The sequence below is a fragment of the Pseudorca crassidens genome, chromosome 12 (assembly GCF_039906515.1).
Source record: "Pseudorca crassidens isolate mPseCra1 chromosome 12, mPseCra1.hap1, whole genome shotgun sequence".
Lineage (NCBI taxonomy): Eukaryota > Metazoa > Chordata > Mammalia > Artiodactyla > Delphinidae > Pseudorca > Pseudorca crassidens.
Window position 1 is genome coordinate 66,001,835 of NC_090307.1, and position 14,663 is coordinate 66,016,497.

At 62.8% G+C, this 14,663-nt stretch overlaps 1 protein-coding gene across 10 annotated transcripts; it reads right to left on the bottom strand.

Moving 5' to 3' along the window:
• Positions 1 to 981: 981 nt before the first annotated feature.
• AIFM3 (AIF family member 3) lies at positions 982 to 12,362 on the bottom strand. Of its 10 annotated transcripts, none has more exons than XM_067699979.1 (21): positions 12,211 to 12,362; positions 11,567 to 11,730; positions 7,950 to 8,163; positions 7,673 to 7,782; positions 7,342 to 7,451; positions 7,207 to 7,251; positions 6,861 to 6,957; positions 6,674 to 6,786; positions 6,245 to 6,331; positions 5,800 to 5,891; positions 5,586 to 5,716; positions 5,385 to 5,500; positions 5,223 to 5,294; positions 5,082 to 5,145; positions 4,431 to 4,507; positions 4,208 to 4,325; positions 2,892 to 2,990; positions 2,560 to 2,635; positions 2,017 to 2,121; positions 1,380 to 1,400; positions 982 to 1,171 (listed from the first exon to the last, which is right to left on the bottom strand). In XM_067699979.1, the coding sequence occupies exons 2-21, from the start codon at positions 11,595 to 11,597 to the stop codon at positions 1,132 to 1,134; spliced, it is 1,818 nt and encodes a 605-aa protein (XP_067556080.1). In that variant the 5' UTR covers positions 11,598 to 11,730; positions 12,211 to 12,362; the 3' UTR covers positions 982 to 1,131. The 10 variants fall into 10 exon arrangements, 6 of the variants coding, with proteins under 6 accessions (XP_067556080.1, XP_067556077.1, XP_067556081.1 ...); XM_067699976.1 differs by having other exon boundaries at positions 4,181 to 4,325; XR_010933169.1 differs by having other exon boundaries at positions 1,060 to 1,171; positions 2,858 to 2,990; positions 4,181 to 4,325.
• Positions 12,363 to 14,663: the final 2,301 nt, after the last annotated feature.

The window sequence follows — 14,663 nt, forward strand, 5'->3', positions numbered from 1 at the left end:
GCGCCCTCACTTCTGGGCGAGCTTTGGAGTCCTAGTGACTCTGAGGGCCCGTCTGTGCAGCGAGCTCCTAGTCTTTCGAGAAGCATTCCCCGCGAAGTGCGGGCGCGCTGTACCCGCTCCAGCGCGCGCGGGTCCCCGGCCGCAGCCCCTCCCGGCCCGCACTTCCCCGGCGCGGCTCCCGGCATGCCCTGTGCGCGTGGCTCGGCCTCGATCGTCCGCCGCGCCAGGGATCCCGGACGGAGGGTTCCGGCCTCGCGTTGGCCTCCGCAGGCCGCCCCACCATCCCCTTCCTGCTGTGTCCCCGACCCGGTCCCCGCGTCTCCCCTCGGCGTTCCTTTTGGCTGTGAGGCAGCGTGGCGCAGAGGCTCTGGATTCTCAGTCCTACTCTAGCAGAGCCTCAGCTACTTCACCTGCGAAATGGGCATTCAGGAAGCTCAGGCTGCCATGAGAAGCGTGGGTCTGTCTTGGGACCTGCTCCTCAGTACTGATTGGGCCAACGCCGCCAAACTGCCAAACCCGAGCTGCCTCTGACCTCTGAAGAAGCACTTCCTACCTCAAAACCTTTGCATGTGCTGTCCCCTCTAACTGGAGTGCCCTTCCTTCAAAATCCAGATCCAAGACATTGGTCTGAGGAGCCTTCCCTAACCCCGGGGGCAGCAAAGGGGTTGCTCCCTCCTCTGGGCGCTCACAGACCGAACTTCCTTGGTGTGACACTGAGCGTTCTGTGGTCTGTGGTCGTGCCTGTCTCATCATCTTTCTCCCTCATGAGAGTTTGCCCAATTACAGTGGAAGTCACACAGATCTGCAAATGTGTGAGTTTTAATTTTAAGATAATGTCTAATATGTTGCAGGGTCCTACAGGGGACCAGTCCCAATAGAGGAAGAAGAGGCAGGGTCTGTCCTGCCTCCACTGCCAGCCATCAGTGGCACTGGACGTCTTGGGGGCTGAGCATCTCCTGGAGGCCGCTGAGGCCTCTTGGGAGGTGAGCCAGGCAGCCGAAGGCAAGCACTGAGAGGGCTCAGGTTCTGCCCTGGGGGCTCCTGGGGAACTGGAGGTTGGCACCTGCCCCCCAGGCTTGGCCTCTGTCCCTGATGCCCCAACATGCTTGCCCAAGTCCGCTGCGTGCAAGCTCAGGATCCTTTCCCTGTGAGCCAGGACATGTCGCCAGTCCTGCAGGAATGAGGGAGGAGGAGTGAGGGTAGAAGGGAGCAGGTTCCCCTCTGGACACCAAGAGCAGCTAGCCCTTGAAGACAGCAGGGAGCTGTACGAGGCCCTGGTGCCCAGCAGGGATGTGCACTTGGGCAGAGCGGGGAGACCACCAGGCGTAGGCTCTGGGCTGAGGTGGGAAAGGCTCGGAAGAAGGAGAGAACACACGTACTTGCTGTGCAGCACAAACAGCCTTTGCGAAGGCAAGAGGAAGAGACAGAGAAGGCCGGGGAGAGAGTGTGTCATTCCTGTCCCCCCTTGGTTCTCCGTTTCCAGTCTGAGCCCCCCCGCCCCCATCCTGTGGCCTCCAGGCTTTCCTCAGCCCTTGGTGGTGGTGGTGGGGGTTCTGTAGGCCACTGAGTCCACAGGGTGACTCCCAGTGGCACCATGCCAGGATGAGGGTAATGGCTGGTGTCCGGTGTTCTTCAGACCCTGAACAACACCCCACAACTCTGTCAGGATGTCCCCAGGGGCAACACTAGCTGCATTTCCCCATGGTTGTGTTCAACCATGTGCAGTGGGGTGTCCCGGGCTCAGTGATTGCCCAAGCAGTGGGTCTTAACCCTTCCCCGCAGCACTGGTCCTGCCCTGGACACAGCCTCTTTCCCTTCTACCCACCAAGAGCACAAATAACCAGCCCTCTCCCAAACCACAACCCTTGCCCCACACCACACCATAGCCCTGGGAGCCTCAGGCTGATTGATGGGGGGCGGGGCTGGGGAGAACACTGGAGGACTGTGGGGGCAGCTAGAACCAGCACCTCGGGGGACTTCTCCCCCCTCCCCAAGGCACCCAGTGCCCACACTCACTCCACCTCCCGCTTCCGGATGGTGCGGCCGGAGGCCAGCACCTCCGCCACCTTAGACACGATGGGATCGTAGTTCATGCTGGCCACGGAGATCACCTCGTCGCCTCTGCAGGGAGAGGTGGCCGAGCCTGAGGACTGCCCAGCAGCAGCCCCTGTCCTTGGAGACCCGAGTCCAGCTGAGGCCCAGGGAGGCTCTCGCTCAGGAATGTCCTGAGCTCCCAGCATGGCTTCTGCTCCTGCAGGACCCCATAGAGGCTCCAGCCTTCCTGCCCAGTGGGGTTCAGGGCGGGAACCTGTTCTGAGATCCCCACTCTCTACCTGTGTCACTTTCCTCGGTGTAAAAGTAGGGTGTCAACACCCCCCTCCAAGAACTGTCCCCACCTCCTCCCCTTTCCTGGCCGGCCCCTGCCTAGCTGCCTCCCGTGCCACTCGGCCCACCATCCAGGGAAGCCCCCTCCTCCGGAGCAGAGATTCTCCGGGACGAGCCCCCTTCCCGACTGAGTACCCGCTGCTTCCCGCCCCCGCCCCACCCCGTTGCTCTCACTTGGTGTAAAAAGCCACGAACTTCAGCTCGTCCAGATCCCCCTGGATAATGACGTCGTCGAAGCCTTCTCCGTACCCTGCGGGCCGGGAGGAAGGGACTGGGCTTCACGGGGTCCGCGCCCAGTGCCCTTCCAACTCTGCCCTGGACCCCAGGCCCCGCCCCTGCGGTTCTTTTAGGGGGGTCCTGGCCCCGCCCGCAGGGAGTTCCCTGCTTCCACCTGCGGCCGTCATGGCCCCGCCCCCTGGATGCTTCTAGCCCCGCCCTGACGTCCAAGCCCCGCCTCCTCACTCTGCCACACCTGGGCCCTGCCCGCGTCCGGGGCCCGTTGTTACCCGCGTAGCGCAGGCTCTTGCTGAACATGGCGGTCCATAGGTAGGGTACCGTGCTGATCTCCGCCTCCTGCGCCAGCATGTTCTGGGCCGCCACGCGTCCTGAGGGTCCCGGGGTCGTGAGAGCCCCGCCCCGAGCCCTCACCACCCCTCCACTGCCTGCCCCGGCTCTCTGGGGACGCCTGACAGGTGGGGCTATTCCCCCCCACCCCAGAGGTAAATCACTGCCCAACCCACTGTCCACCGCTGCTCGCAGATAATGCGTGCAGAGAGGGACACCAGGCCCAAACCTGGCCACTAAGATGAAGTGCCTGGACTGGGTCTGGAAGGGCTTGGCTTCCCAGGACCATTTCAGATGTGACACAGGCAACTAACCGGACAGGTCAGGTCTGAGGAGGGAGGCGGGCGAATGGGGCACCAGTGTCCAGGGAAGCAGGGATGACAGCCTCACTCAGAGCCCAAGACAGAATAGGGTGGGTGGCTCCCCAGTTTGGACAAGGCCCCACTGGACCCCTGTATTTGGAGGTCTGTGACAGTCCTTGGACCCTCCCAGTTAAACCTTAATTATACTCAGCTGATGAGTAGCTTTTGGTTCCTTCAAACCTAGCACCAACTTTAGACCTTGGACCCGAGCAGAAATTGGTACCAGGAGTGGGGTTTCAGGCACAGATGCTCAGATAACGTGAAGGCCGAGAGAAGGGAGGAGGGTGCAGGGGGTCTGGCCGTCCTCTCTCCGAGGCAGCTAACTGGCTGTACCTGCGGCTGAGAGGCCCAGACCAGGTGTGCACAGGGACCGCCCAAGGGGAGGGGGAAGGTTGTTCCTCAGAGAGCACAGCAGGTCCCCACTGAGCCCAGGTTTCCAGGCCCAGACGGCCACATCCCAGGGGCCTGCACGAGGCAGCTGGGTTCACAGAGCCAGTCAAGTGGCCCAAAGGGGAGAGTGGGGAGCTGGCCCGGGTTCTACTAAACCCCTCTCTCCCTCCCTGGGTGACTGCACAGGTTGGTGAGGAATTCTGCAGAACATGTGTCTCTGAGGACAAAAGGAAAGGAGAGTCTGGCTGGTGGAGGGACCAGCGAGGTGGGGCACTGTGGCTGGTGAAATGGGATATCAAGAGGGCACTGGACGGAGGTCTGAGATGGGAGGTCTCTGTGAGCCGCCTTGACCACCTGCATGGGGCTGGCTGGACAGGCTGCCACAGAGCCTTGAATGGCTGACCCAGTGAGCAGGACCCAAGGCCAGCAACTGAGGGGGTGGGCCTGGGGAAGGCTGAGACTCTGGGACAGCCTCCCACCCCAAGCTGCTGCAGGGCTGGTGGTACCCTGGGCATGAGCCATCTGCCAGTGTGGGATGTTCACTTTCCGATTGTTCCTCCAGGCCAGGGGGAAGGTCACAGCGTCGCCAGCTGCAAACACGCCCGGGACATTGGTCTGCATCATCTGTGGGGAGGGGACCGGGACTCGTAGGTAGGACTGGCGCCCTGAGCGGGACCTCCCACCACCTCCGGCCCCAGCACACTGCCCGCCCTCCCCACCCAGCCCCACCTTGTTGACAGGGATGAAGCCTCGGGAATCCAGACCTATGCCGCTCTGCCTCAGGAAGCCCGTGGCAGGCACTGCACCTGGCAAGACAGGGGCCACTGTGTCCACTCCCCGGCCTCTCCCTCCTCCTGCCTCACTGCTCTGCACCACCACGCCCTTCACTCCCACAGTCCAGCCCAGACCGATCACCCAGCAGGTGGCACACCCTGTGCCTTCATGTCCTGTCTTCGCTGCCTGGAGCCCCACAGACCTCGGGGCTTCTCATCAGGCCTCAGGTGTAGCCTCCTCCGAGAAGCTCTCCATGAAGCCCCTGGTGGGGGTTGGCATGCCGAGCCTCCCCAGCCCATGCTGCCACCTCCCAGCTTTGTCCCTCCCCGGACTGGCACCTCAGCTGGAGCAGGGACTAATTAGAGGCTTTTCTGTGTCCTGCGGCTGCGCGGGGCTACTGGACAGGGGTCATTGGGAGCGTCCTCCATGCCAGGCCAGGCTAAGCTGGTACCACCACCCCCCAACAACCCTGCCAAGGGGGTACGGTTGTGGTCCCCATTTTACAGAAGTGCAAACAGGCTGGGGGAGGAGAAGGGACTGGCCCAAGTTCACTGTCGAGCGTGTGCGGGTGACTATGCTCACTGCCACCGCCTGCCCCCTACTCACCAATGCCCACCACGCAGACGTCAGCCCGCAAGACCTTGCTGCTCTTCAGCACGACCTCCTTCAGCTGCAGAAAGCAGGAGTGAGCAGCTCCCGGGCACAGGGAAAGGGACAGAAAGCGGCGGGGGGTGGAGAAGGGCCCACCTTTCCCTCCTGGGCCCGCAGCTCCGACACCTCCGTCTGCATGTAGAACTTGACCCGGTTGCTCTCAAACATCTGCCATGTAGATTGATGGGTAGGCAGGGGTGAGAGCCAGGCGGGGGCAGGGCAGGTGCCCGGGGCGGTGGGTTCTGAGTGGGGTCTCACCTTCATGAGGGCACGACCAACGCGCTCCCCCAGAAACCTCCTGAAGGGCGTCTCCTCCAGCTCCACCACGGACACTGAGTGGGCCTTCTCAGTCAGGTAGGCGGCCACCTCCATCCCTGGGGCCAGGCGGGGAAGGCTCGCACCCTGCACTTCCCAGGGCCATTGCTGCCCCAGGCCCAGCCCGCACCCCCAGCTGCTCACCCAGGAAGCCGGCTCCCACGACCACAGCGTTGCGGCCCCGGGCCAACCTCACCACGCGGTTGGCGTCCTCGGGCGTCCGGATGGTGAACACATTCTCCACGTCTTTGCCTTTGCAGCTCAGGGTCTTAGGGCTGAGACACGGCAAGAGTCGGGGCGGGGCTCCCGGCACCCCGAGCCCTCCGCATACCGGCAGGGGCGTGGGGACCCCTCCCACCTGCTCCCGGGTGCCAGCAGCAGCTTGCTGTACTCCAGCTTGAAGCCATCCTTGAACACGGCCTTCTTGTTCCTCACGTCCACCGTGACCACCTGTGACCCCGCCGGGCAGAGCGAGGCCTCCGGGTCCCGCCCCACGCCCAGCGCCCACGAGGCCCTCTGCGAGGCTCTGCCACCTGGATGAACCTTCCTCCCTTTCCTGGCAACCTCTCCTGACCCTTTAAGTTTCAGGCACCACCTCCCCCTCAAAGCCCTCCTAATGCTCCCAAGTCCCAGCCCTGAGCAGACGGTCCGTGGCCCCACACACTGGGGCCCATGACCCCCTAGGCCTGGTGCCTGGGCAGCAGGGCCAGGAGGGCAGAGCACACCCATACTTCCTGGGGCCTCACGCCCTTCACGGTGCCCATGAAGCCTTCCCCAGGCCTGTTCCCCAGCATTGTCCATACCTGGGCCTCAGTGAGCACCTCGATGCCTTGGGCTCGGAAGAACTCCTTGGGCCTCAGGGCCAGCTGCTCCAGCTGTGCATCCAGAGACTGCAGGAGACGCCGGCTTGAGACAGGACCCTGCACCCCCAGGCTCCCACCCCTCTGCAGGCCCGGCCCCACCTGGCCAGTGACCAGGTGGCCACTGACCCATTTTATAACCGAGGACCAGGGCCTCGGGGTCTTGGGGGCTGGCAGCCTCGGTCACACAGGAGCTACAGGACAGAGCTCGACAAACCAGATCTTTCAGGGGCACTGCAGATGGGCCTGGCATGAACAGAGAGGGCAGCTGGCCAGACCCCCAAGGGGCGGCAAGCAAGGGTCCCAGTGGACCTAACTGTGCCCAGTGGGACATGGCTCTGGCCCTGCCTGGCCCCGCTCACGCTCACCCACCTTGCTAAGCTTGGGCCGGTCGTAGGGAAGGTGCCGGTCCAGAGTGCACAGGACGATCCTGTCTGAGAAGCCCTCCTGCCGCAGCGTCTCTGCACACACCAGGCCAGCTGCGCCTGAGCGGAGGGGACAGTGGGTCAGGAGCCTCCTCTCCCCCACCCCACCCTGCCCCTCACAACCCACCACCAACCTGCGCCCACGATGAGCACGTTGGTGCTGCTGCTGTGGCCAGCGCTTGGAGAGATGCACGTGGCCATCACCTTGGTCCTTCGCTGTAGCTGCAGGGCCTGGGGGTGGCCAGCGAGTTGGGGGCAACTGGAAGCTGGGGTCATTGCCGGGCTCCCTGTGCCCATCCCAGCAGGCCAGGTCCTGCTGCTCCAGTGCCACCTCATCCCCACCACACAGCCCTTCACTCTGCTCCCCAGCCACACCCGCTAGGCTCCCTCCCACCACAGGGCCCATGAACATGCTGTTTTCTGGGCCCAGAGGCCCTTCTCACCTCTCTCTTTTGCCTGAGCCCCAAGCTCCCCCCTCACCTGCTTGCTGGCCCGGACGTACACCTTCTCCTTCTCAATCTTCACCTGCAAGGGCTGTGTTGCTCAGGGCTGGGCTTTGGGGTGCTCCAGCCCCTGCACCCCCAGGCTCCCACCCCATTGCATGCCTGGCCCCACCTGGAACTTGTGCAGACTGTCCAGGCCAGGGAAGTCCTCCAGGTCTCCGGTGCTGATGTTGAAGCAGGCGCCATGCCAGGGGCAGCGCACCCGTCCACGGGACAGCACTCCTGGGAGGGGGCAGTGCTGGGCTGGGCCACCAGCAAGAGCTCCTCTCCAAGGACCCCTGTATCCAGCACCACTGGCCCTTCCCCACAGCCCAGGACACCCCACTAATAGACGGGGGCCTGGGGCCTAGTGGAGCGGGGGCTGAGCCTCCCTTGTGATGGGGGAGCCGCCAAGCCCCTGTCGGGGAGGTCCCGCCCTGCCCCCGTGGGCACCGACAGCTCACCTTTCACCAGGGGCGCACCATAGTGCGGACATTTGTGGCCCAGGGCATGGAACTCGCCGTTGTCTTTCACCAGCAACACCTTCCCCCAGCCCAGCTCCACTTCCCGCATCCTGGGAGGGGAGGGCCTGCCCTCAGAGGTCAGAGGTCGGAGAGCAGCCCCAGACCAGCAGGAGCCACAGAGGTGGTGGCCCCGATGGAGCCAGTCATGGGTCCCTTCCAGGCCTCCCAGCTGTCTTCCCACCTCAGCCTCCCACCCCCTCCCAGGCCCAGCACCCACTGGCCGTTCTCCAGGTCTTTGATGTGGCAGACAGCAGCCTCCAGGCAGTCCTGGGCACCAGGGTAGGGGTGGGGGGCGGGCAGGCGTTCCTCTGCATGGAAATGGCGGGCTGTGCCGTTGCCCTGGTAGGCCCGGGGGCTGCCCTTCCCGCCGGCAGACAGCTCCTCCTTGCCCCGGTCCTTCTCGGGCAGCACCACCTCGATCTTGAGCTCCACTGTGGGTGGGCAGGGGGGATGGCGGTGAGCCCCCAGCCCGGCCCACCCCATGAGCTCTGAGTGCGGGTTCTCCCCGGGCCTCCAGAAAGCCATCTGCACCACCAGCAAAAGGCAGAGCCAGGGTGCGGGGGGGTGGGGGGTGAGGGGGGCCCTGGACGAGCTTAAATTGATTTCTGCGTGTTCTCTTTTCCCCTAACAGAATTAGTGAGGGGGCACAACAAAGCTTACTCAACCCTGAAGCGACCCTTTCTCCAGGAATCCATGTGGAGGTGAGAACTCAGTGCTGGAGCCTTGCTGACCTTGAGGGAGTGGCCCCCATAGAGGACTGCGTCATCCCTGAGGACGCAGGGGCACGTTTGGGGCCTGAGAAACAGTGTGTCCAAAGCTGGACGCAGCCCAGTGCATGGCCTGTGAATCTGGGTAACGGGGGAATCGAGGGTTCCAGAGATTTGAAATTTTTTCAAAATTAAAAAAAAAAAGTGTATGCACCATAATTGCAACTTTAGATAGCTGCTCTCGCCAGTTTGAGAATCCTTCATTATTTGCCAGGCGCTGGGTGCAGGGGCCTTGGGGGTGAACCCCAACTGGGTGGTGCATGCAGAGGGCACAGCGCCGCCCTCACCAGTGGGGCCTCCTCTGGGGGGAGTTAGTGAGATTATCATTTTCTTCTTTATACTTCTCCGCATTTTCCAAATTCCCTACCATGTGCCTGGGGTATTTTTCTAATTAGAAGGGAACAATAAACAGAATTTTTAGCAGTGATAATCCGGCCTCCTGGGCTGCTGCTGCAAGGAGTGTGGAAGCTGAGCCGGGGGCACAGCGTGGGCCAGGGCCGAGGCCTGGGCAGGAGGCCCCCTCCCAACTCCCGAGGCCCCTGAGCCTCCAGGCCCCTCCCCCACAGACCTGACCCTCCAGAAACAAAGAACCCGGCTCACAGCTCCGGGCCTTAGCCCCTGCAGTTCCCTTGGCCTGGGCTGCTGTCCTGCCCTTCCCGGCTTGGGCTGGGCTCACGCCTGCCCATCCTCTCCCCCAGCCTGGTCTGGCCCCTCATCCTTCCTGTCCTAGCCCCCCTCCCCCCACCGCCGCCTCCCCTAAGGCTCAGGCACGCAAGAGACAGGGCTGAAGGTGGCTCCCTGATTCCAGCTGGGCAGGAAAGGCCCAGGAACACATCACGCTGAGGCTGTTGTGTCAGGTGGGGGGTTATGGGTGGGGTGGGTTTTTTCCTTCATTTTCCACGCTTTATGTAATGGTGTTAGAATGTTTTCAGAAGAATTAGAGAGACAGCTCACAGGAGCAGCCTGGCAGGGGCCCAGAGGACAGCCAAGCCAGGCTGTTTTCATCCTCTACCTCCTTCCAGAAGGCCCTGAGGTGCTCGCTGGTGTAGTCTAACGGGGGAAGACGTCAGGTCAGGAGCCTCAGGAGCTGCAGTGGATCCCTTAGACCCTTTCGGCAGACGCCTTCATTATAAAATGGAGAGAACAGTACCTACCTCTTCTGGGACAGTGGATACTGAAGGAAATAATAAATGTAACTCAGAGTAGATGCTCAATAGGTGAAGTTGGGTAGCTGTGTTTTATTGGTTAGCTCCGAGCCTCCTGGCTGCCGTGACAAAGAGGGAAAGCCTTTAGGTAGCACCAGTGGCCTAATAAAAGTCAGGTGACAAGATGCCAAGAGACCTGCACTACCTCCTAGTTCTGAGCTTACAAAGGACTGGCCTGGAACACTTCCTGAGGAACATGGGGCCCCTGAAGCACAGGGCACACAGAGGGGGCTCAGGGAGACTGTTCTAACATGCTCTGAGCCACAGGAGCCAGTGAGGTGGAAAGTGAGGAATTTGCAGAAGCCTCTTCTGCTCGCTCTGGTCTCCCTGTGGCCCCTCCTGACCCTCACTGAACTGTCATGGCCAGAACGCTCTCACTCCCACACCCTGATATTCCCCAAGCCTCACCCCAGACCTGCCACCATGGGCACCAGGGGCCCAAGCTCCTGCCCTCCTGCCACAGCCCACAGGAAGCCCAGCCCCCCAGAGAGGGGCTAACACCCTGTAAGTGCCTCCTACGTGCCAGGCCCATGCCAAGCACACTAGCCTGCACAGGGACACAACTATTAGTCCCATTTCACATGTGAGTACACAGAGGCTCAGAGAGGTGAAGTCACCTGCCCAAGGCCAAATAGCCAGGAACAGGCAGGGCTGGATTTGGGCTCAAGAGCCCAAATTCTTAGCACTGTCCCTGGTGTGGTAGGAGTGACCAGCCCTATACCAGGGGTCCTGGGGCCGGGGGTCCTGGGGCTTGGGGTCTGAGGCAGACCAGCCCTTTGTGGTCCTTTAAAGGAACCTACAGGTGGCATCTTCTGCCAGGGCCTCCTGTCAGCTCTGCAGTCCTACAGGAGCCTGATATGGGGCAGCCAGCATCCTCCTGTCTGCTTCTGACGGGAGAGAGTTGGGGTCAAGACAAGGGACATCATTTGCCCGAGGGCTGGGTGTCCGCAGCATGGGAGTCATGGGGCAGGCGCAGGTGGGTCCCTCTGCCTGGCAGGGCATCGCAGGTCTCCTCTTGCCTGCAAGTTCTCCCTCAGACCCAGGAAAAGGAGAAAAGGCTCATGGGCTCCAAGGTAATGGAGCTGATGGGTATCAGGTAAGGGGAGCTGGGGCGAGCTGGCCGGCGATCCCTGGGTGCACTACAGAGGCCTCTCTCAGCCTTGGTTTCTTCATCTGGGTCAGGCCTGCACACCCCTGCCTTCCGGGTGTTGTGAGGAGGGAAGAGGGAAAGTGGGGACTGGAGGGAGAGCCAGCACACAAGGGTCTCCGTGGAGAGCAGACCTAGGCATCCCCCAGCACCCTGCCCGCCCCCCAGCCCTGGGCTGGGACTGCTTGGGCCAGCCAGGGTGGGGATTTCCTCTACAAATGGGGAAGTGTGTCCAGAGAGGCCCAGGAGGCGGCCCACGGTCACATGGGGTCAGAAGAGGTGAAAAGGGCTAGGACATGTCCACTCCACCTCATAGCAATTTTGAGAGGTCAGGCTTATTTTTTAGGGGGAGGAGGTGAGGCTCAGAGGGGTATCTTGCATGCCCTTGGTCATGCAGTTGCTGAGGATGTCCCCGGAGCCCCCTTCCCCAGCGCTGAGGGAGATGCTCCTCTCTCCGACCCAGCAGCAGGAGGAACCCTCCCCTCCCCTTTCCGAGAAAGATTCCACTGTTATTCCCACCACCAGCACCCTAAGCCCCAAATAAAGAGGGCTCCAGCCCCCCCACTCCTGCCCACAGCGTTAACATTCGGCTGCAGCCCAGCCTGACCTACTTCGGAGGCAGGGGGAGGGGCAGGAGGAAGGTGGCAGGAAGAGGGAGGGAGGGAGCGAGCGACAGAGGGAGGGGGAAGGGAGAGGGTGAGAAGAGAGGAGGTACCTGGCTTGGGCTTGGAGAAGCAGCCACCCATGGTGAGTGGCCCGCAGATGGGTGGGGGGCAGGCACACAGGCTGCTGGCTGTGGAAGGCCTAGGGTGCCCCCTGAGGGGCTGGACCCCCCGAGGCCCTTAGAGATGCTGGAGCTGCCATCCCAGCTGGAGCTGCCTGCAGGGAGACAGGAGCATCTATGGGGACCAGGGCTTTGATGAGGGCTGTGGGTAGAGACACAGAGAGACACGAGTGGGGGCGCTTCTCAAAGAGGCTGCGTTGGAGCTGGGAACCCTCATGCGTAGGGGAGCCGGGTCCCAGAGGAATGGCACCTGGCACCATGGACGGCACCTCCCTTCCAGGCCCCCAGGCTCAGCACCCTCACTCTCCTCCCCCTTTGCCTGGGCCCCTCTGCCCCAACCTTAGCCACATTTCAGGCCCAGGAAATCCTCCCCGATTTCTGCTGCCCCCTCAAAATCCTGCAGCCTGGAGCCCTGGGACCCTCCATTCTCCAGGGAGGCCACCATGCCTGGGGTCAGACCCAGGTCACCTTGGCAGACCAGAGCCTTCCTGGTACTCGGGGTTTCTCCCTCCTCAATGGGGCAACATTTAGTTCTCCCCCCGCTCCCACCCTGGTGGGCAGCCCTGGATACCCACCTCTCCAAGGGCAGCCACTGCTTCTTGCTCCCAGCCCAACAGTGGACCGAGGCTGCCCGGCCCTGGAAGGCAGGGCAAGGGGGCAGGGGTCCAGGAGGCGGCCCAGCCTCCACCCCTCCCCGCAGTGTGAGCTGTGGCCAGGAGGGGATGGGGGCGGGGCTGGGCCAGTCCATTGGTCCCCAGGGAAACCCAGGCTCCATGTGAACAGAAGTGGGCGGCCAGCCTGGGCCTAGTGGGGTTGGAGGAAAGTGAGGCCAGGCACACAGCTCCGGCTCCCACCCCCTCCCCTGCTCTTCCCCAAAGCCCCTGATGTTGAGGTCATACCCAACAGTAGATGGAGAAACTGAGGGGCCAAGGGATTGCCAAGATCAAGCAGCAGGTAGGGGCAACCAGGTGGTGTCCCACCTCCCTCCCACCTTAGTTACTTCCAAGACGGACAGGGACCCAGAAGCCCCTGTATCACCCTGCAAGCCATGGGGCTGGGGGAGGGGTCACCCCATCAACAAAGAGGTCCCTGCAGCCAAGGAGCCCTCAAGGCCACAGCGTGAGCCTTCCTTAACATGCAGCTTACAGACTGGACTTTGGAAGGCCCAGGACAAAGGTGTAGCTGCCTTGTTTACACTGACCTCCCCACAGTCCACCCCACTGTTATCCCTGCGGCTTCCCCCAGAAGTTTTTCCTGGAGTTTAAGTGGATGAGGCCCACTCGGTTTTGCCCAGATCCCAGCAAGGGCCCTGGGTGGGTGCTTAAGAGCAAGGGGGCTGAGAACCAGATGAAAAGGTTGGGGAGGGACTGTCTACTGCCCAGCACCTGGTCTCGCCTGCCCTAGAGGGCCGTCACAGGTGAGAAGGCAGTGGCACCTGAAGGCCACCTGGGTATACCCATGCTCTTTCCCCCACTCATTGCCAAGGCAGGTCCGTAAAACTGGGCCACCACCAGCCCACCTGCCCCCTACCTGGGCACAAGACCCCTCCACAGATCCTGGCTTTCCCTCTGGCTCAGCCCTGCCCACCCCCTTCCTGCCTGGCCTCAGGCCTCACCTACTGGGCCACAGATCCCAGAAAAGGTGGGACCTCAACTTGCCACCAGGTGCCTGTCGAGGCTGTTCCCTCCCTTCCCAGGTGCCCAGGTGTTCAGACCTTCCAGGGCCTTGGGCGTGGAAAGAGATTTGCTGGACACGGAAACTTCTCCAGGTCTACTGTGTGCCAGGCTGGCGTGTAGCCCTCCTACCTCCTGCAGGCCCAGACACCCCAACCCAAGGCAAAGGTCCTCGCCAGGGGCATGGCGAGAGGGCACCCCAAGTTTTGGCAGAGTGCTGTCCCTTGTCCACAAACTGCCTAATGCAAAAAGTTGTAACAGTCCCCGAGTGCTGACCACCTACAGGAGCCTGCATACTGTCCGCCGGGACCAGCCCTAGGGCCCCTTCTGGTGCAGGCTCCCCACTCCTCCGGGTCCCACGCTTCACCAGGGATCCCGTGGGCCCTTCCCACACCCACCCGAGAGGCTCCTGCTCAGCTCGGCCCCCAGTGGCTTCCAGTTTCCTGGGACAGCATCTGAGCTCCACAGCCGGCCCTCAAGTTCGGGGTGGGGGGGGGCTGTGGCCCGCACCTCCTCCCCCACGGGGCTAGAGGCAAACCTCCTGCTTTGCATGTGCAGCCCGTCTCCCTGGGAAGTCCTTCCAGCTGCCTTCCCGCTCCCTCGGGCCGGGTCCCCGCACCGGACCGGCAGCCCAGGAAGGGGATCCGCACACAGCGGGGCCCCGAGGCGGCGAGCGGGCGGCACGTCAGGAGAGCGAGGGCGCTCTGCCTGGCCTGCCCCCTCCCCGGTGAGGCCCCCAATCCCCGACGAGTCAGCCCGGACCCGCGGGCTCACCTGCGCTCGGCGCGGACCTCCTCTCTGGAGCCGCCAGGGCTGCGGCGGGGCGGGCGGGGCAGGCGGGGCGGGGCTGGCGCTGCGGCGACAATGCGGCCGGAGCCCGAGGCCCCAGCACCGCCCGGCGGCCGCGCAGGTAGGAGCGGCCCGGGTCGGGATGCGAGGCTGTGGGAGGCAGCGGGGCCCTCTGGCCCTGGACGCCGGGCGGAATCTGGGTCCCCAGCATCCTCGCGACCCCCGCGGGGCGCCAGGCTGGGCCGCGCGCCGGGTCTCAGTGTTTTTCTTCTTCTTTCTTTCCTAAGTCTTGGAACCAGGGGTAGGCGGGCAGCGAGCGTGGGGGCAGGTGAATCACCCCCAGAAACCTCCCAAACCGCGCCTGACTGCCTGACACCTTGATTGCTTTGAGGGTTCAGCTCCGTCCTTCCGTCCACTGTCCCCACATCAAAACGTTCTACTTTATATTTTATGACATTTTCTGTTTCCCACATGTCATTATACCGGGAGAACTTCCTGGGTCGCCATAAATCATGGCCCACCCTGGTGTGTGTTGTGTCCCCTCCTCCACGAAGCCCTCCCTGAGC